This window comes from Oreochromis aureus, linkage group 3 (genome assembly GCF_013358895.1).
Source record: "Oreochromis aureus strain Israel breed Guangdong linkage group 3, ZZ_aureus, whole genome shotgun sequence".
NCBI classification, from domain to species: Eukaryota; Metazoa; Chordata; class Actinopteri; order Cichliformes; family Cichlidae; genus Oreochromis; species Oreochromis aureus.
Window position 1 is genome coordinate 36530284 of NC_052944.1, and position 22235 is coordinate 36552518.

At 39.2% G+C, this 22235-nt stretch overlaps 1 protein-coding gene, 2 long non-coding RNA genes and 2 pseudogenes across 3 annotated transcripts in view; all 5 read left to right on the forward strand.

Annotated features, from left to right (window-relative positions):
- LOC120433689 (deleted in malignant brain tumors 1 protein-like) overlaps positions 1-1764 on the forward strand; it is a gene marked incomplete at its 5' end in the record, with an annotated part of 17392 nt that extends 15628 nt beyond the window's left edge. The window contains 4 exons of the mRNA XM_039600406.1: positions 412-726; positions 845-1207; positions 1330-1620; positions 1760-1764. Coding sequence (XP_039456340.1) covers positions 412-726; positions 845-1207; positions 1330-1620; positions 1760-1764 — 974 coding nt within the window. The remainder of the gene's footprint in view (positions 1-411; positions 727-844; positions 1208-1329; positions 1621-1759) is intronic.
- A 1694-nt stretch (positions 1765-3458) lies between these two features.
- LOC120439283 lies at positions 3459-4251 on the forward strand. Its single transcript, XR_005612519.1, has 3 exons — positions 3459-3590; positions 3709-4071; positions 4192-4251. It is a non-coding gene; the product is annotated as an uncharacterized LOC120439283 (long non-coding RNA).
- Positions 4252-4478: 227 nt separating this feature from the next.
- On the forward strand, positions 4479-13602 carry LOC120433693 (annotated as a pseudogene).
- A 2827-nt stretch (positions 13603-16429) lies between these two features.
- LOC120439284 lies at positions 16430-17276 on the forward strand. The gene is made up of 3 exons (XR_005612520.1): positions 16430-16642; positions 16761-17111; positions 17236-17276. It is a non-coding gene; the product is annotated as an uncharacterized LOC120439284 (long non-coding RNA).
- Positions 17277-17282: 6 nt separating this feature from the next.
- LOC120433695 lies at positions 17283-21998 on the forward strand (annotated as a pseudogene).
- The last annotated feature ends 237 nt before the right edge of the window (positions 21999-22235 follow it).

Here is a 22235-nt window from a genome sequence, read left to right on the forward strand (position 1 = left end):
GTGCGTGTGTGTGTGTGTGTGTAGGTGTGTGTGTATGTGTGTGTGTGTTTATGGGATACCACATTCCTAAAATATTTCATAAGCTCTGCAACTTGAACTGTTCTCACTTCTTTCCAGATCTTGTATTTTACACACAGTCTAGTGCTTCAACTTTCTTATTGTGGATTTTCTGCAGTCATAGCAAACTCTCTTATACCTCGAATTTGGGAGTTGAATGCTTTTCTGGGTCTGAAGCAAATCCTTTGGACTTCTTCAAGAGTTTGTTTGTTTGTTTGTTTAGCATGAAGCTGTTTTGATTGTCACTATTACATGCCTCAGTTTACCGTTCTGCTGTATCTGGGTTCTATGGCTGGACACTGAAAGCATTCTGTGTTCTGTCCCATTCATATCACCTCTGTGTTGTGTTTTCAGATGTGTCTATTCTTTTAACTGGATCTGGATCAACTCAATGTTCTGGCAGAGTTGAAGTTTATCACAATAACAGCTGGGGAACAGTCTGTGATGATGGCTGGGACTTAAATGATGCTGAGGTGGTTTGCAGACAGATAAACTGTGGGTCAGCACTGGAAGTTCCTCCATCAGCTGACTTTGGTGCAGGAACTGGACAGATCTGGCTTGACAATGTGACCTGTTCAGGAAATGAAAGTTCTCTAACTGAGTGTCAACACAGTGGATTTGGATCAAACAGATGTGAGCATAGTCAGAATGCTGCTGTCATCTGTTCAGGTGAGAAAACTGTTAGATTTACATGATATTGAAAGTTAGTCTGCTCTTTTGTGCCTTCCACTAAGTCCTTGTTATGTGAGGATGTGTGATAATATTTTTCATGTTCTTTCCCTTTTAGATCTGATCAGATTAGCTGGGTCTGGATCTTCTCGATGCGCTGGCAGAGTTGAAATCTTTCACAATAACATGTGGGGAACAGTCTCTGATTGGTACTGGAACTTGAATGATGCTGAGGTGGTTTGCAGACAGTTAAACTGTGGGTCGGCACTAGAAGCTACTCAATCATCTAAATTTGGTGCAGGAACTGGACAGGTCTGGCTCACTGATGTGACCTGTTCAGGAAATGAAAGTTCTATAACGGAATGTCAACACACTGGATGGGGAAACTACTACTACATCAGCAATTTCTACAACTATTACTACAACTACTACTACTACTACTACTATGGACATTCTTATGATGTTGGTGTCATCTGTTCAGGTGCCAAAACTTTTTGATATGGAACAATTTTCATGTCAGTTTTTTTAAGTGTCATGCATCTGCAATTTCTTTAAGGGATGTATATTGAACTGTGGCTTGTGTTATGTGTTTGACATTAAAAGGTGAGATCAGATTGGCTGGATCTGGATCAACTCGATGTTCTGGCAGAGTTGAAGTTTATCACAATAACAGCTGGGGCACAGTCTGTGATGATGGCTGGGACTTAAGTGATGCTGAGGTGGTTTGCAGACAGATAAACTGTGGGTCAGCACTGGAAATTCCTCCATCAGCTCACTTTGGTGCAGGAACTGGACAGATTTGGCTTGACCATGTGACCTGTTCAGGAAATGAAAGTTCTCTAACTGAGTGTCAACACAGTGGATTTGGATCAAACAGATGTGAACATGGTCAGGAAGCTGCTGTCATCTGTTCAGGTGAAAAAAAAACTGCTAGAAAGAGATGATATTGCAAGTTAAGATGCATGAAATCTTATTTTTGACATAAGGAGAAATGTAAAAGTTTTCATTGTTCTTTGCCTTTAGATCTGATCAGATTAGCTGGATCTGGATCATCTCGATGCTCTGGAAGAGTTGAAATCTTGTACAATAACATCTGGGGAACAGTCTCTGATTTTAACTGGGACTTAAATAATGCTGAGGTGGTTTGCAGGCAGATAAACTGTGGGTCGGCACTACAAGCTCCTCGATCAGCTTACTTTGGTCCAGGAACTGGACAGATCTGGCTCAGTGGTGTGAGCTGTTCAGGAAATGAAAGTTCTCTAACTGAGTGTCAACACTCTGAATGGGGAAACTACTTCTACTACTATAACAACAATTTTACTACAACTACTATGAACATTATTCTGACGCCGGTGTCATCTGTTCAGGTCAGAAAACTGTTTGATATGGATCAAACTGCATGCTAATGTGTTATAGTGTGATATGTATCCTATTTTCTTTAAGGGACAGATATTAAAATACAGTTTATGTTATATGTTTTTCATCAAAAGGTCCAATCAGATTGGCTGGACCTGGATCAACTCGATGCTCTGGCAGAGTTGAAGTTTATCACAATAACATCTGGGGAACAGTCTGTGATGATGGCTGGGACTTAAATGATGCTGAGGTGGTTTGCAGACAGATAAACTGTGGGTCTGCACTGGAAGTTCCTCCATCAGCTGACTTTGGTGCAGGAACTGGACAGATCTGGCTTGACAATGTGACCTGTTCAGGGAATGAAAGTTCTCTAACTGAGTGTCAACACAGTAGATTTGGATCAAACACATGTGAACATGGTCATGATGCTGCTGTCATCTGTTCAGGTGAGATATGCTTTGGAGGATCTGATGAATATTAAACGATGTGAAAACAACCTTTTTAGACCTCTGTCTTCCACTTATTGGTGTGTTTTATAATGAAGTTCAGTGTGAGCAGCCAAACTGACCTGTGCAATAACCACACTGTGGAGTATTTGAGTGGTGAAATGTTTGCATCTTTCTCTATAAACGCAGCTCAGATCCAGAGAAAAGTAAAGCCATTTTAAAGAACGCACAATGTTACAGATATCATTTTAACCTTATTAAAGGAAAGTTTTAATGTTTTCAAATGCACATTTATGAGAGTGACGTGGAATATATCGTCATGAGGTGTGTGTGTGTGCGTGTGTGTGTGTGTGTGTGTAGGTGTGTGTGTATGTGTGTGTGTGTTTATGGGATACCACATTCCTAAAATATTTCATAAGCTCTGCAACTTGAACTGTTCTCACTTCTTTCCAGATCTTGTATTTTACACACAGTCTAGTGCTTCAACTTTCTTATTGTGGATTTTCTGCAGTCATAGCAAACTCTCTTATACCTCGAATTTGGGAGTTGAATGCTTTTCTGGGTCTGAAGCAAATCCTTTGGACTTCTTCAAGAGTTTGTTTGTTTGTTTGTTTAGCATGAAGCTGTTTTGATTGTCACTATTACATGCCTCAGTTTACCGTTCTGCTGTATCTGGGTTCTATGGCTGGACACTGAAAGCATTCTGTGTTCTGTCCCATTCATATCTCCTCTGTGTTGTGTTTTCAGATGTGTCTATTCTTTTAACTGGATCTGGATCAACTCAATGTTCTGGCAGAGTTGAAGTTTATCACAATAACAGCTGGGGAACAGTCTGTGATGATGGCTGGGACTTAAATGATGCTGAGGTGGTTTGCAGACAGATAAACTGTGGATCAGCACTGGAAGTTCCTCCATCAGCTGACTTTGGTGCAGGAACTGGACAGATCTGGCTTGACAATGTGACCTGTTCAGGAAATGAAAGTTCTCTAACTGAGTGTCAACACAGTGGATTTGGATCAAACAGATGTGAGCATAGTCAGAATGCTGCTGTCATCTGTTCAGGTGAGAAAACTGTTAGATTTACATGATATTGAAAGTTAGTCTGCTCTTTTGTGCCTTCCACTAAGTCCTTGTTATGTGAGGATGTGTGATAATATTTTTCATGTTCTTTCCCTTTTAGATCTGATCAGATTAGCTGGGTCTGGATCTTCTCGATGCGCTGGCAGAGTTGAAATCTTTCACAATAACATCTGGGGAACAGTCTCTGATTGGTACTGGAACTTGAATGATGCTGAGGTGGTTTGCAGACAGTTAAACTGTGGGTCGGCACTAGAAGCTACTCAATCATCTAAATTTGGTGCAGGAACTGGACAGGTCTGGCTCACTGATGTGACCTGTTCAGGAAATGAAAGTTCTATAACGGAATGTCAACACACTGGATGGGGAAACTACTACTACATCAGCAATTTCTACAACTATTACTACAACTACTACTACTACTACTACTATGGACATTCTTATGATGTTGGTGTCATCTGTTCAGGTGCCAAAACTTTTGATATGGAACAATTTTCATGTCAGTTTTTTAAGTGTCATGCATCTGCAATTTCTTTAAGGGATGTATATTGAACTGTGGCTTGTGTTATGTGTTTGACATTAAAAGGTGAGATCAGATTGGCTGGATCTGGATCAACTCGATGTTCTGGCAGAGTTGAAGTTTATCACAATAACAGCTGGGGCACTGTCTGTGATGATGGCTGGGACTTAAGTGATGCTGAGGTGGTTTGCAGACAGATAAACTGTGGGTCGGCACTGGAAATTCCTCCATCAGCTCACTTTGGTGCAGGAACTGGACAGATTTGGCTTGACCATGTGACCTGTTCAGGAAATGAAAGTTCTCTAACTGAGTGTCAACACAGTGGATTTGGATCAAACAGATGTGAACATGATCATGATGCTGCTGTCATCTGTTCAGGTGAGAAAAATGCTAGAAAGAGATGATATTGCAAGTTAAGATGCATGCAATCTTATTTTTGACGTAAGGACAAATGTAAAAGTTTTCATTGTTCTTTGCCTTTAGATCTGATCAGATTAGCTGGATCTGGATCATCTCGATGCTCTGGAAGAGTTGAAATCTTGTACAATAACATCTGGGGAACAGTCTCTGATTTTAACTGGGACTTAAATAATGCTGAGGTGGTTTGCAGACAGATAAACTGTGGGTCGGCACTACAAGCTCCTCGATCAGCTTACTTTGGTCCAGGAACTGGACAGATCTGGCTCAGTGGTGTGAGCTGTTCAGGAAATGAAAGTTCTCTAACTGAGTGTCAACACTCTGAATGGGGAAACTACTTCTACTACTATAACAACAATTTTTACTACAACTACTTTGGACATTATTCTGACGCCGGTGTCATCTGTTCAGGTCAGAAAACTGTTCGATATGGAACAAACTGCATGCTAATGTGTTATAGTGTGATATGTATCCTATTTTCTTTAAGGGACCGATATTAAAATATAGTTTATGTTATATGTTTTTTATCAAAAGGTCCAATCAGATTGGCTGGACCTGGATCAACTCGATGCTCTGGCAGAGTTGAAGTTTATCACAATAACATCTGGGGAACAGTCTGTGATGATGGCTGGGACTTAAATGATGCTGAGGTGGTTTGCAGACAGATAAACTGTGGGTCTGCACTGGAAGTTCCTCCATCAGCTGACTTTGGTGCAGGAACTGGACAGATCTGGCTTGACAATGTGACCTGTTCAGGGAATGAAAGTTCTCTAACTGAGTGTCAACACAGTAGATTTGGATCAAACACATGTGAACATGGTCATGATGCTGCTGTCATCTGTTCAGGTGAGATATGCTTTGGAGGATCTGATGAATATTAAACGATGTGAAAACAACCTTTTTTTAGACCTCTGTCTTCCACTTATTGGTGTGTTTTATAATGAAGTTCAGTGTGAGCAGCCAAACTGACCTGTGCAATAACCACACTGTGGAGTATTTGAGTGGTGAAATGTTTGCATCTTTCTCTATAAACGCAGCTCAGATCCAGAGAAAAGTAAAGCCATTTTTAAAGAACGCACAATGTTACAGATATCATTTTAACCTTATTAAAGGAAAGTTTTAATATTTTCAAATGCACATTTATGAGAGTGACGTGGAATATATCGTCATGAGGTGTGTGTGTGTGTGTATGTGTGTGTGTGTGTTTATGAGATACCACATTCCTAAAATATTTAATAAGCTCTGCAACTTGAACTGTTCTCACTTCTTTCCAGATCTTGTATTTTACACACAGTCTAGTGCTTCAACTTTCTTATTGTGGATTTTCTGCAGTCATAGCAAACTCTCTTCTGCCTCGAATTATGGAGTTGAATGTTTTTCTGGGTCTGATGCAAATCCTTTGGACTTCTTCTAGAGTTTTTTTGTTTGTTTGTTTTGTTTGTTTGTTTGTTTGCTTGTTTGTTTGCTTGTTTAGCGTGAAGCTGTTTTGATTGTCACTATTACATGCCTCAGTTTTTTTTTTTTATTTTTTTAAATTGCTTTATTTCAATATCAAAATCCACAATTACAAATACACATAATATAAACACCATGCACAAATTAGTCACATATTGTTTTACATTTTACAATGATAAAAACTCCCACGGCAAGTCGTTACATAGTTTCATATCTCTAGTTTTCCTCGTCCTCAGGTCCGCTACAATATATTTTTACATACTACGGAACTACTTATCATTTTTGTTCTATAACCCCTTTAGCCCTTGTTTTCTATATGTGTACATTTATAATGCACATCACCAACCAAAACAATCTTCTTTTATTTTCACTCATCTTTCTTTAAACAAACCATATCTTACTGCTTTTGTATTATTTTCAATATCAAATCCGAGTTTATCCATCTTCTGTCTTATTTCAACCGTCCTGTAACATGATATCAACAGATGATCAAGAGTTTTAGATCCTCATCACAGTTCTCCATAGGGCATTTCTTTGTAGTAATGAAGCAACTCCACAGAACCACAGCTCTTACTGGGAGACGTCCGACAGAGATAAGCCACACTGTATCTCTCATGTTCTCGGATATTACTTTGTCATATATGTTTTAACTATTTTCTGATTTTCTTCTTTTCAGGAAACTTATATTGTATCATACCTTCTTTTTTTTTTCAGATTGATTTATTATATATTTATTTTGAATTTAATTCAATTCAATTCAATTTTATTTATATAGCGCCAAATCACAACAAAAGTCGCCTCAAGGCGCTTTATATTGTACAGCAGATAGCACAATAATAAATACAGAGAAAAGCCCAACAATCATATGACCCCCTATGAGCAAGCACTTTGGCGACAGTGGGAAGGAAAAACTCCCTTTTAACAGGAAGAAACCTCCGGCAGAACCAGGCTCAGGGAGGGGCGGCCATCTGCTGCGACCGGTTGAGGTGAAAGAAGGAAAACAGGATGAAAGACATGCTGTGGAAGAGAGACAGAGGTTAATAACAGATATGATTCGATGCAGAGAGGTCTATTAACACATAGTGAGTGAGAAAGGTGACTGGAAAGGAAAAACTCAATGCATCATGGGAATCCCCGGCAGCCTACGTCTATTGCAGCATAACTAAGGGAGGATTCAGGGTCACCTGGTCCAGCCCTAACTATATGCTTTAGAAAAAGGAAAGTTTTAAGCTTTTAAGTTTTAATTTAATTGTAAAAGATTTAAACCACATAGTTTCCACTGATCTACAAAATCCCGAACACAAGTTTAAAGTATGGCACTCCCGTTCGGGCTCTCCCTTTCATTTTTTCCCACAAGGATTTCTTCCTTGGATCCAGTGGGTGATTCGCTCTAATCGCGCTATATACATTTTTCAAAAGGGAATCATCAAAATGATGCCAAGACCTGGCGCCCTAATCCTCCATTTTCTTTTCCTTTGTACATTAATTTCCTCTGCGTTACTCAGCGGTTTGTCCCCAAATCAATTTAGTACATAATTTACTTCCTCAGTTTACCGTTCTGCTGTATCTGGGTTCTATGGCTGGACACTGAAAGCATTCTGTGTTCTGTCCCGTTTATATCTCCTCTGTGTTGTGTTTTCAGATGTGTCTATTCTTTTAACTGGATCTGGATCAACTCAATGTTCTGGCAGAGTTGAAGTTTATCACAATAACAGCTGGGAACAGTCTGTGATGATGGCTGGGACTTAAGTGATGCTGAGGTGGTTTGCAGACAGATAAACTGTGTGGGTCGGCACTGGAAATTCCTCCATCAGCTCACTTTGGTGCAGGAACTGGACAGATTTGGCTTGACAATGTGACCTGTTCAGGAAATGAAAGTTCTCTAACTGAGTGTCAACACAATGGATTTGGATCAAACAGATGTGAGCATAGTCAGAATGCTGCTGTCATCTGTTCAGGTGAGAAAACTGTTAGATTTACATGATATTGAAAGTTAGTCTGCTCTTTTGTGCCTTCCACTAAGTCCTTGTTATGTGAGGATGTGTGATAATATTTTTCATGTTCTTTCCTTTTAGATCTGATCAGATTAGCTGGGTCTGGATCTTCTCGATGCGCTGGCAGAGTTGAAATCTTTCACAATAACATCTGGGGAACAGTCTCTGATTGGTACTGGAACTTGAATGATGCTGAGGTGGTTTGCAGACAGTTAAACTGTGGGTCGGCACTAGAAGCTACTCAATCATCTAAATTTGGTGCAGGAACTGGACAGGTCTGGCTCACTGATGTGACCTGTTCAGGAAATGAAAGTTCTCTTACTGAATGTCAACACACTGGATGGGGAAACTACTATTACTACAACTATTACAACTACTACTACTACTACAACTACTATGGACATTCTTATGATGTTGGTGTCATCTGTTCAGGTGCCAAAACCTTTTGATATGGAACAAATTTCATTTCAGTGTTTTTTAAGTGTTATGCATCTGTATTTTCTTTAAGGGATGTATATTGAACTGTGGCTTGTGTTATGTGTTTTACATTAAAAGGTGAGATCAGATTGGCTGGATCTGGATCAACTCGATGTTCTGGCAGAGTTGAAGTTTATCACAATAACAGCTGGGGGACAGTCTGTGATGATGGCTGGGACTTAAGTGATGCTGAGGTGGTTTGCAGACAGATAAACTGTGGGTCAGCACTGGAAATTCCTCCATCAGCTCACTTTGGTGCAGGAACTGGACAGATTTGGCTTGACCATGTGACCTGTTCAGGAAATGAAAGTTCTCTAACTGAGTGTCAGCACAGTGGATTTGGATCAAACACATGTGAACATGATCATGATGCTGCTGTCATCTGTTCAGGTGAGAAAAATGCTAGAAAGAGATGATATTGCAAGTTAAGATGCATGCAATCTTATTTTTGACGTAAGGACAAATGTAAAAGTTTTCATTGTTCTTTGCCTTTAGATCTGATCAGATTAGCTGGATCTGGATCATCTCGATGCTCTGGAAGAGTTGAAATCTTGTACAATAACATCTGGGGAACAGTCTCTGATTTTAACTGGGACTTAAATAATGCTGAGGTGGTTTGCAGACAGATAAACTGTGGGTCGGCACTACAAGCTCCTCGATCAGCTTACTTTGGTCCAGGAACTGGACAGATCTGGCTCAGTGGTGTGAGCTGTTCAGGAAATGAAAGTTCTCTAACTGAGTGTCAACACTCTGAATGGGGAAACTACTTCTACTACTATAACAACAATTTTTACTACAACTACTTTGGACATTATTCTGACGCCGGTGTCATCTGTTCAGGTCAGAAAACTGTTCGATATGGAACAAACTGCATGCTAATGTGTTATAGTGTGATATGTATCCTATTTTCTTTAAGGGACCGATATTAAAATATAGTTTATGTTATATGTTTTTCATTAAAAGGTCCAATCAGATTGGCTGGACCTGGATCAACTCGATGCTCTGGCAGAGTTGAAGTTTATCACAATAACATCTGGGGAACAGTCTGTGATGATGGCTGGGACTTAAATGATGCTGAGGTGGTTTGCAGACAGTTAAACTGTGGGTCAGCACTGGAAGTTCCTCCATCAGCGCACTTTGGTGCAGGAACTGGACAGATCTGGCTTGACAATGTGACCTGTTCAGGAAATGAAAGTTCTCTAACTGAGTGTCAACACAGTAGATTTGGATCAAACACATGTGAACATGGTCATGATGCTGCTGTCATCTGTTCAGGTGAGATATGCTTTGGAGGATCTGATGAATATTAAACGATGTGAAAACAACCTTTTTAGACCTCTGTCTTCCACTTATTGGTGTGTTTTATAATGAAGTTCAGTGTGAGCAGCCAAACTGACCTGTGCAATAACCACACTGTGGAGTATTTGAGTGGTGAAATGTTTGCATCTTTCTCTATAAACGCAGCTCAGATCCAGAGAAAAGTAAAGCCATTTTTAAAGAACGCACAATGTTACAGATATCATTTTAACCTTATTAAAGGAAAGTTTTAATATTTTCAAATGCACATTTATGAGAGTGACGTGGAATATATCGTCATGAGGTGTGTGTGTGTGTGTGTGTGTGTGTGTGTGTTTATGAGATACCACATTCCTAAAATATTTAATAAGCTCTGCAACTTGAACTGTTCTCACTTCTTTCCAGATCTTGTATTTTACACACAGTCTAGTGCTTCAACTTTCTTATTGTGGATTTTCTGCAGTCATAGCAAACTCTCTTCTGCCTCGAATTATGGAGTTGAATGTTTTCTGGGTCTGATGCAAATCCTTTGGACTTCTTCTAGAGTTTTTTTTGTTTGTTTGTTTGTTTGTTTGTTTGTTTGCTTGTTTGTTTGCTTGTTTAGCGTGAAGCTGTTTTGATTGTCACTATTACATGCCTCAGTTTATTTTTTTTTTTTTTTTAAATTGCTTTATTTCAATATCAAAATCCACAATTACAAATACACATAATATAAACACCATGCACAAATTAGTCACATATTGTTTTACATTTTACAATGATAAAAACTCCCACGGCAAGTCGTTACATAGTTTCATATCTCTAGTTTTCCTCGTCCTCAGGTCCGCTACAATATTTTTACATACTACGGAACTACTTATCATTTTTGTTCTATAACCCCTTTAGCCCTTGTTTTCTATATGTGTACATTTATAATGCACATCACCAACCAAAACAATCTTCTTTTATTTTCACTCATCTTTCTTTAAACAAACCATATCTTACTGCTTTTGTATTATTTTCAATATCAAATCCGAGTTTATCCATCTTCTGTCTTATTTCAACCGTCCTGTAACATGATATCAACAGATGATCAAGAGTTTCGTCCTCATCACAGTTCTCCATAGGGCATTTCTTTGTAGTAATGAAGCAACTCCACAGAACCACAGCTCTTACTGGGAGGCGTCCGACAGAGATAAGCCACACTGTATCTCTCATGTTCTCGGATATTACTTTGTCATATATGTTTTTAACTATTTTCTGATTTTCTTCTTTTTCAGGAAACTTATATTGTATCATACCTTCGTTTTTTTTTTCAGATTGATTTTATTATATATTTATTTTGAATTTAATTCAATTCAATTCAATTTTATTTATATAGCGCGTAAATCACAACAAAAGTCGCCTCAAGGCGCTTTATATTGTACAACAGATAGCACAATAATAAATACAGAGAAAAGCCCAACAATCATATGACCCCTATGAGCAAGCACTTTGGCGACAGTGGGAAGGAAAACTCCCTTTTAACAGGAAGAAACCTCCGGCAGAACCAGGCTCAGGGGAGGCGGCCATCTGCTGCAACCGGTTGAGGTGAAAGAAGGAAAACAGGATGAAAGACATGCTGTGGAAGAGAGACAGAGATTAATAACAGATATGATTCGATGCAGAGAGGTCTATTAACACATAGTGAGTGAGAAAGGTGACTGGAAAGGAAAAACTCAATGCATCATGGGAATCCCGGCAGCCTACGTCTATTGCAGCATAACTAAGGGAGGATTCAGGGTCACCTGGTCCAGCCCTAACTATATGCTTTAGAAAAAAGGAAAGTTTTAAGCTTTTAAGTTTTAATTTAATTGTAAAAGATTTAAACCACATAGTTTCCACTGATCTACAAAATCCCGAACACAAGTTTAAAGTATGGCACTCCCGTTCGGGCTCTCCCTTTCATTTTTTCCCACAAGGATTTCTTCCCTTGGATCCAGTGGGTGATTCGCTCTAATGCGCTATATACATTTTCAAAAAGGAATCATCAAAATGATGCCAAGACCTGGCGCCCTAATCCTCCATTTTCTTTTCCTTTGTACATTAATTTCCTCTGCGTTACTTAGCGGTTTGTCCCCAAATCAATTTAGTACATAATTTACTTCCTCAGTTTACCGTTCTGCTGTATCTGGGTTCTATGGCTGGACACTGAAAGCATTCTGTGTTCTGTCCCGTTTATATCTCCTCTGTGTTGTGTTTTCAGATGTGTCTATTCTTTTAACTGGATCTGGATCAACTCAATGTTCTGGCAGAGTTGAAGTTTATCACAATAACAGCTGGGGAACAGTCTGTGATGATGGCTGGGACTTAAGTGATGCTGAGGTGGTTTGCAGACAGATAAACTGTGGATCAGCACTGGAAATTCCTCCATCAGCTCACTTTGGTGCAGGAACTGGACAGATTTGGCTTGACAATGTGACCTGTTCAGGAAATGAAAGTTCTCTAACTGAGTGTCAACACAATGGATTTGGATCAAACAGATGTGAGCATAGTCAGAATGCTGCTGTCATCTGTTCAGGTGAGAAAACTGTTAGATTTACATGATATTGAAAGTTAGTCTGCTCTTTTGTGCCTTCCACTAAGTCCTTGTTATGTGAGGATGTGTGATAATATTTTTCATGTTCTTTCCCTTTTAGATCTGATCAGATTAGCTGGGTCTGGATCTTCTCGATGCGCTGGCAGAGTTGAAATCTTTCACAATAACATCTGGGGAACAGTCTCTGATTGGTACTGGAACTTGAATGATGCTGAGGTGGTTTGCAGACAGTTAAACTGTGGGTCGGCACTAGAAGCTACTCAATCATCTAAATTTGGTGCAGGAACTGGACAGGTCTGGCTCACTGATGTGACCTGTTCAGGAAATGAAAGTTCTCTTACTGAATGTCAACACACTGGATGGGGAAACTACTATTACTACAACTATTACAACTACTACTACTACTACAACTACTATGGACATTCTTATGATGTTGGTGTCATCTGTTCAGGTGCCAAAACCTTTTGATATGGAACAAATTTCATTTCAGTGTTTTTTAAGTGTTATGCATCTGTATTTTCTTTAAGGGATGTATATTGAACTGTGGCTTGTGTTATGTGTTTTACATTAAAAGGTGAGATCAGATTGGCTGGATCTGGATCAACTCGATGTTCTGGCAGAGTTGAAGTTTATCACAATAACAGCTGGGGGACAGTCTGTGATGATGGCTGGGACTTAAGTGATGCTGAGGTGGTTTGCAGACAGATAAACTGTGGGTCAGCACTGGAAATTCCTCCATCAGCTCACTTTGGTGCAGGAACTGGACAGATTTGGCTTGACCATGTGACCTGTTCAGGAAATGAAAGTTCTCTAACTGAGTGTCAGCACAGTGGATTTGGATCAAACACATGTGAACATGATCATGATGCTGCTGTCATCTGTTCAGGTGAGAAAAATGCTAGAAAGAGATGATATTGCAAGTTAAGATGCATGTAATCTTATTTTTGACGTAAGGACAAATGTAAAAGTTTTCATTGTTCTTTGCCTTTAGATCTGATCAGATTAGCTGGATCTGGATCATCTCGATGCTCTGGAAGAGTTGAAATCTTGTACAATAACATCTGGGGAACAGTCTCTGATTTTAACTGGGACTTAAATAATGCTGAGGTGGTTTGCAGACAGATAAACTGTGGGTCGGCACTACAAGCTCCTCGATCAGCTTACTTTGGTCCAGGAACTGGACAGATCTGGCTCAGTGGTGTGAGCTGTTCAGGAAATGAAAGTTCTCTAACTGAGTGTCAACACTCTGAATGGGGAAACTACTTCTACTACTATAACAACAATTTTACTACAACTACTTTGGACATTATTCTGGCGCCGGTGTCATCTGTTCAGGTCAGAAAACTGTTCGATATGGAACAAACTGCATGCTAATGTGTTATAGTGTGATATGTATCCTATTTTCTTTAAGGGACCGATATTAAAATATAGTTTATGTTATATGTTTTTCATTAAAAGGTCCAATCAGATTGGCTGGACCTGGATCAACTCGATGCTCTGGCAGAGTTGAAGTTTATCACAATAACATCTGGGGAACAGTCTGTGATGATGGCTGGGACTTAAATGATGCTGAGGTGGTTTGCAGACAGTTAAACTGTGGGTCTGCACTGGAAGTTCCTCCATCAGCTCACTTTGGTGCAGGAACTGGACAGATCTGGCTTGACAATGTGACCTGTTCAGGAAATGAAAGTTCTCTAACTGAGTGTCAACACAGTAGATTTGGATCAAACACATGTGAACATGGTCATGATGCTGCTGTCATCTGTTCAGGTGAGATATGCTTTGGAGGATCTGATGAATATTAAACGATGTGAAAACAACCTTTTTTTAGACCTCTGTCTTCCACTTATTGGTGTGTTTTATAATGAAGTTCAGTGTGAGCAGCCAAACTGACCTGTGCAATAACCACACTGTGGAGTATTTGAGTGGTGAAATGTTTGCATCTTTCTCTATAAACGCAGCTCAGATCCAGAGAAAAGTAAAGCCATTTTTAAAGAACGCACAATGTTACAGATATCATTTTAACCTTATTAAAGGAAAGTTTTAATATTTTCAAATGCACATTTATGAGAGTGACGTGGAATATATCGTCATGAGGTGTGTGTGTGTGTGTATGTGTGTGTGTGTGTTTATGAGATACCACATTCCTAAAATATTTAATAAGCTCTGCAACTTGAACTGTTCTCACTTCTTTCCAGATCTTGTATTTTACACACAGTCTAGTGCTTCAACTTTCTTATTGTGGATTTTCTGCAGTCATAGCAAACTCTCTTCTGCCTCGAATTATGGAGTTGAATGTTTTTCTGGGTCTGATGCAAATCCTTTGGACTTCTTCTAGAGTTTTTTTGTTTGTTTGTTTGTTTGTTTGCTTGTTTGTTTGCTTGTTTAGCGTGAAGCTGTTTTGATTGTCACTATTACATGCCTCAGTTTATTTTTTTATTTTTTTTAAATTGCTTTATTTCAATATCAAAATCCACAATTACAAATACACATAATATAAACACCATGCACAAATTAGTCACATATTGTTTTACATTTTACAATGATAAAAACTCCCACGGCAAGTCGTTACATAGTTTCATATCTCTAGTTTTCCTCGTCCTCAGGTCCGCTACAATATTTTTACATACTACGGAACTACTTATCATTTTTTGTTCTATAACCCCTTTAGCCCTTGTTTTCTATATGTGTACATTTATAATGCACATCACCAACCAAAACAATCTTCTTTTATTTTCACTCATCTTTCTTTAAACAAACCATATCTTACTGCTTTTGTATTATTTTCAATATCAAATCCGAGTTTATCCATCTTCTGTCTTATTTCAACCGTCCTGTAACATGATATCAACAGATGATCAAGAGTTTCGTCCTCATCACAGTTCTCCATAGGGCATTTCTTTGTAGTAATGAAGCAACTCCACAGAACCACAGCTCTTACTGGGAGCGTCCGACAGAGATAAGCCACACTGTATCTCTCATGTTCTCGGATATTACTTTGTCATATATGTTTTTAACTATTTTCTGATTTTCTTCTTTTCAGGAAACTTATATTGTATCATACCTTCGTTTTTTTTTCAGATTGATTTTATTATATATTTATTTTGAATTTAATTCAATTCAATTCAATTTTATTTATATAGCGCCAAATCACAACAAAAGTCGCCTCAAGGCGCTTTATATTGTACAGCAGATAGCACAATAATAAATACAGAGAAAAGCCCAACAATCATATGACCCCTATGAGCAAGCACTTTGGCGACAGTGGGAAGGAAAAACTCCCTTTTAACAGGAAGAAACCTCCGGCAGAACCAGGCTCAGGGAGGCGGCCATCTGCTGCAAACGGTTGAGGTGAAAGAAGGAAAACAGGATGAAAGACATGCTGTGGAAGAGAGACAGAGATTAATAACAGATATGATTCGATGCAGAGAGGTCTATTAACACATAGTGAGTGAGAAAGGTGACTGGAAAGGAAAAACTCAATGCATCATGGGAATCCCCGGCAGCTCACGTCTATTGCAGCATAACTAAGGGAGGATTCAGGGTCACCTGGTCCAGCCCTAACTATATGCTTTAGAAAAAGGAAAGTTTTAAGCTTTTAAGTTTTAATTTAATTGTAAAAGATTTAAACCACATAGTTTCCACTGATCTACAAAATCCCGAACACAAGTTTAAAGTATGGCACTCCCGTTCGGGCTCTCCCTTTCATTTTTCCCACAAGGATTTCTTCCTTGGATCCAGTGGGTGATTCGCTCTAATGCGCTATATACATTTTTCAAAAAGGAATCATCAAAATGATGCCAAGACCTGGCGCTCCTAATCCTCCATTTTCTTTTCCTTTGTACATTAATTTCCTCTGCGTTACTTAGCGGTTTGTCCCCAAATCAATTTAGTACATAATTTACTTCCTCAGTTTACCGTTCTGCTGTATCTGGGTTCTATGGCTGGACACTGAAAGCATTCTGTGTTCTGTCCCGTTTATATCTCCTCTGTGTTGTGTTTTCAGATGTGTCTATTCTTTTAACTGGATCTGGATCAACTCAATGTTCTGGCAGAGTTGAAGTTTATCACAATAACAGCTGGGGAACAGTCTGTGATGATGGCTGGGACTTAAGTGATGCTGAGGTGGTTTGCAGACAGATAAACTGTGGATCAGCACTGGAAATTCCTCCATCAGCTCACTTTGGTGCAGGAACTGGACAGATTTGGCTTGACAATGTGACCTGTTCAGGAAATGAAAGTTCTCTAACTGAGTGTCAACACAATGGATTTGGATCAAACAGATGTGAGCATAGTCAGAATGCTGCTGTCATCTGTTCAGGTGAGAAAAACTGTTAGATTTACATGATATTGAAAGTTAGTCTGCTCTTTTGTGCCTTCCACTAAGTCCTTGTTATGTGAGGATGTGTGATAATATTTTTCATGTTCTTTCCTTTTAGATCTGATCAGATTAGCTGGGTCTGGATCTTCTCGATGCGCTGGCAGAGTTGAAATCTTTCACAATAACATCTGGGGAACAGTCTCTGATTGGTACTGGAACTTGAATGATGCTGAGGTGGTTTGCAGACAGTTAAACTGTGGGTCGGCACTAGAAGCTACTCAATCATCTAAATTTGGTGCAGGAACTGGACAGGTCTGGCTCACTGATGTGACCTGTTCAGGAAATGAAAGTTCTCTTACTGAATGTCAACACACTGGATGGGGAAACTACTATTACTACAACTATTACAACTACTACTACTACTACAACTACTATGGACATTCTTATGATGTTGGTGTCATCTGTTCAGGTGCCAAAACCTTTTGATATGGAACAAATTTCATTTCAGTGTTTTTTTAAGTGTTATGCATCTGTATTTTCTTTAAGGGATGTATATTGAACTGTGGCTTGTGTTATGTGTTTTACATTAAAAGGTGAGATCAGATTGGCTGGATCTGGATCAACTCGATGTTCTGGCAGAGTTGAAGTTTATCACAATAACAGCTGGGGACAGTCTGTGATGATGGCTGGGACTTAAGTGATGCTGAGGTGGTTTGCAGACAGATAAACTGTGGGTCAGCACTGGAAATTCCTCCATCAGCTCACTTTGGTGCAGGAACTGGACAGATTTGGCTTGACCATGTGACCTGTTCAGGAAATGAAAGTTCTCTAACTGAGTGTCAGCACAGTGGATTTGGATCAAACACATGTGAACATGATCATGATGCTGCTGTCATCTGTTCAGGTGAGAAAAATGCTAGAAAGAGATGATATTGCAAGTTAAGATGCATGTAATCTTATTTTTGACGTAAGGACAAATGTAAAAGTTTTCATTGTTCTTTGCCTTTAGATCTGATCAGATTAGCTGGATCTGGATCATCTCGATGCTCTGGAAGAGTTGAAATCTTGTACAATAACATCTGGGGAACAGTCTCTGATTTTAACTGGGACTTAAATAATGCTGAGGTGGTTTGCAGACAGATAAACTGTGGGTCGGCACTACAAGCTCCTCGATCAGCTTACTTTGGTCCAGGAACTGGACAGATCTGGCTCAGTGGTGTGAGCTGTTCAGGAAATGAAAGTTCTCTAACTGAGTGTCAACACTCTGAATGGGGAAACTACTTCTACTACTATAACAACAATTTTACTACAACTACTTTGGACATTATTCTGGCGCGGTGTCATCTGTTCAGGTCAGAAAACTGTTCGATATGGAACAAACTGCATGCTAATGTGTTATAGTGTGATATGTATCCTATTTTCTTTAAGGGACCGATATTAAAATATAGTTTATGTTATATGTTTTTCATTAAAAGGTCCAATCAGATTGGCTGGACCTGGATCAACTCGATGCTCTGGCAGAGTTGAAGTTTATCACAATAACATCTGGGGAACAGTCTGTGATGATGGCTGGGACTTAAATGATGCTGAGGTGGTTTGCAGACAGTTAAACTGTGGGTCTGCACTGGAAGTCCCTCCATCAGCTCACTTTGGTGCAGGAACTGGACAGATCTGGCTTGACAATGTGACCTGTTCAGGAAATGAAAGTTCTCTAACTGAGTGTCAACACAGTAGATTTGGATCAAACACATGTGAACATGGTCATGATGCTGCTGTCATCTGTTCAGGTGAGATATGCTTTGGAGGATCTGATGAATATTAAACGATGTGAAAACAACCTTTTTTAGACCTCTGTCTTCCACTTATTGGTGTGTTTTATAATGAAGTTCAGTGTGAGCAGCCAAACTGACCTGTGCAATAACCACACTGTGGAGTATTTGAGTGGTGAAATGTTTGCATCTTTCTCTATAAACGCAGCTCAGATCCAGAGAAAAGTAAAGCCATTTTTAAAGAACGCACAATGTTACAGATATCATTTTAACCTTATTAAAGGAAAGTTTTAATATTTTCAAATGCACATTTATGAGAGTGACGTGGAATATATCGTCATGAGGTGTGTGTGTGTGTGTGTGTGTGTGTGTGTGTTTATGAGATACCACATTCTAAAATATTTAATAAGCTCTGCAACTTGAACTGTTCTCACTTCTTTCCAGATCTTGTATTTTACACACAGTCTAGTGCTTCAACTTTCTTATTGTGGATTTTCTGCAGTCATAGCAAACTCTCTTCTGCCTCGAATTATGGAGTTGAATGTTTTCTGGGTCTGATGCAAATCCTTTGGACTTCTTCTAGAGTTTTTTGTTTGTTTGTTTGTTTGTTTGCTTGTTTGTTTGCTTGTTTAGCGTGAAGCTGTTTTGATTGTCACTATTACATGCCTCAGTTTATTTTTATTTTTTTAAATTGCTTTATTTCAATATCAAAATCCACAATTACAAATACACATAATATAAACACCATGCACAAATTAGTCACATATTGTTTTACATTTTACAATGATAAAAACTCCCACGGCAAGTCGTTACATAGTTTCATATCTCTAGTTTTCCTCGTCCTCAGGTCCGCTACAATATTTTTACATACTACGGAACTACTTATCATTTTTTGTTCTATAACCCCTTTAGCCCTTGTTTTCTATATGTGTACATTTATAATGCACATCACCAACCAAAACAATCTTCTTTTATTTTCACTCATCTTTCTTTAAACAAACCATATCTTACTGCTTTTGTATTATTTTCAATATCAAACCGAGTTTATCCATCTTCTGTCTTATTTCAACCGTCCTGTAACATGATATCAACAGATGATCAAGAGTTTCGTCCTCATCACAGTTCTCCATAGGGCATTTCTTTGTAGTAATGAAGCAACTCCACAGAACCACAGCTCTTACTGGGAGACGTCCGACAGAGATAAGCCACACTGTATCTCTCATGTTCTCGGATATTACTTTGTCATATATGTTTTTAACTATTTTCTGATTTTCTTCTTTTTCAGGAAACTTATATTGTATCATACCTTCGTTTTTTTTTTCAGATTGATTTTATTATATATTTATTTTGAATTTAATTCAATTCAATTCAATTTTATTTATATAGCGCCAAATCACAACAAAAGTCGCCTCAAGGCGCTTTATATTGTACAGCAGATAGCACAATAATAAATACAGAGAAAAGCCCAACAATCATATGACCCCCTATGAGCAAGCACTTTGGCGACAGTGGGAAGGAAAAACTCCCTTTTAACAGGAAGAAACCTCCGGCAGAACCAGGCTCAGGGAGGGGCGGCCATCTGCTGCAACCGGTTGAGGTGAAAGAAGGAAAACAGGATGAAAGACATGCTGTGGAAGAGAGACAGAGATTAATAACAGATATGATTCGATGCAGAGAGGTCTATTAACACATAGTGAGTGAGAAAGGTGACTGGAAAGGAAAAACTCAATGCATCATGGGAATCCCCGGCAGCCTACGTCTATTGCAGCATAACTAAGGGAGGATTCAGGGTCACCTGGTCCAGCCCTAACTATATGCTTTAGAAAAAAGGAAAGTTTTAAGCTTTTAAGTTTTAATTTAATTGTAAAAGATTTAAACCACATAGTTTCCACTGATCTACAAAATCCCCGAACACAAGTTTAAAGTATGGCACTCCCGTTCGGGCTCTCCCTTTCATTTTTTCCCACAAGGATTTCTTCCCTTGGATCCAGTGGGTGATTCGCTCTAATGCGCTATATACATTTTTCAAAAAGGGAATCATCAAAATGATGCCAAGACCTGGCGCTCCTAATCCTCCATTTTCTTTTCCTTTGTACATTAATTTCCTCTGCGTTACTTCGCGGTTTGTCCCCCAAATCAATTTAGTACATAATTTACTTCCTCAGTTTACCGTTCTGCTGTATCTGGGTTCTATGGCTGGACACTGAAAGCATTCTGTGTTCTGTCCCGTTTATATCTCCTCTGTGTTGTGTTTTCAGATGTGTCTATTCTTTTAACTGGATCTGGATCAACTCAATGTTCTGGCAGAGTTGAAGTTTATCACAATAACAGCTGGGGAACAGTCTGTGATGATGGCTGGGACTTAAGTGATGCTGAGGTGGTTTGCAGACAGATAAACTGTGGATCAGCACTGGAAATTCCTCCATCAGCTCACTTTGGTGCAGGAACTGGACAGATTTGGCTTGACAATGTGACCTGTTCAGGAAATGAAAGTTCTCTAACTGAGTGTCAACACAATGGATTTGGATCAAACAGATGTGAGCATAGTCAGAATGCTGCTGTCATCTGTTCAGGTGAGAAAACTGTTAGATTTACATGATATTGAAAGTTAGTCTGCTCTTTTGTGCCTTCCACTAAGTCCTTGTTATGTGAGGATGTGTGATAATATTTTTCATGTTCTTTCCCTTTTAGATCTGATCAGATTAGCTGGGTCTGGATCTTCTCGATGCGCTGGCAGAGTTGAAATCTTTCACAATAACATCTGGGGAACAGTCTCTGATTGGTACTGGAACTTGAATGATGCTGAGGTGGTTTGCAGACAGTTAAACTGTGGGTCGGCACTAGAAGCTACTCAATCATCTAAATTTGGTGCAGGAACTGGACAGGTCTGGCTCACTGATGTGACCTGTTCAGGAAATGAAAGTTCTCTTACTGAATGTCAACACACTGGATGGGGAAACTACTATTACTACAACTATTACAACTACTACTACTACTACAACTACTATGGACATTCTTATGATGTTGGTGTCATCTGTTCAGGTGCCAAAACCTTTTGATATGGAACAAATTTCATTTCAGTGTTTTTTAAGTGTTATGCATCTGTATTTTCTTTAAGGGATGTATATTGAACTGTGGCTTGTGTTATGTGTTTTACATTAAAAGGTGAGATCAGATTGGCTGGATCTGGATCAACTCGATGTTCTGGCAGAGTTGAAGTTTATCACAATAACAGCTGGGGACAGTCTGTGATGATGGCTGGGACTTAAGTGATGCTGAGGTGGTTTGCAGACAGATAAACTGTGGGTCAGCACTGGAAATTCCTCCATCAGCTCACTTTGGTGCAGGAACTGGACAGATTTGGCTTGACCATGTGACCTGTTCAGGAAATGAAAGTTCTCTAACTGAGTGTCAGCACAGTGGATTTGGATCAAACACATGTGAACATGATCATGATGCTGCTGTCATCTGTTCAGGTGAGAAAAATGCTAGAAAGAGATGATATTGCAAGTTAAGATGCATGTAATCTTATTTTTGACGTAAGGACAAATGTAAAAGTTTTCATTGTTCTTTGCCTTTAGATCTGATCAGATTAGCTGGATCTGGATCATCTCGATGCTCTGGAAGAGTTGAAATCTTGTACAATAACATCTGGGAACAGTCTCTGATTTTAACTGGGACTTAAATAATGCTGAGGTGGTTTGCAGACAGATAAACTGTGGGTCGGCACTACAAGCTCCTCGATCAGCTTACTTTGGTCCAGGAACTGGACAGATCTGGCTCAGTGGTGTGAGCTGTTCAGGAAATGAAAGTTCTCTAACTGA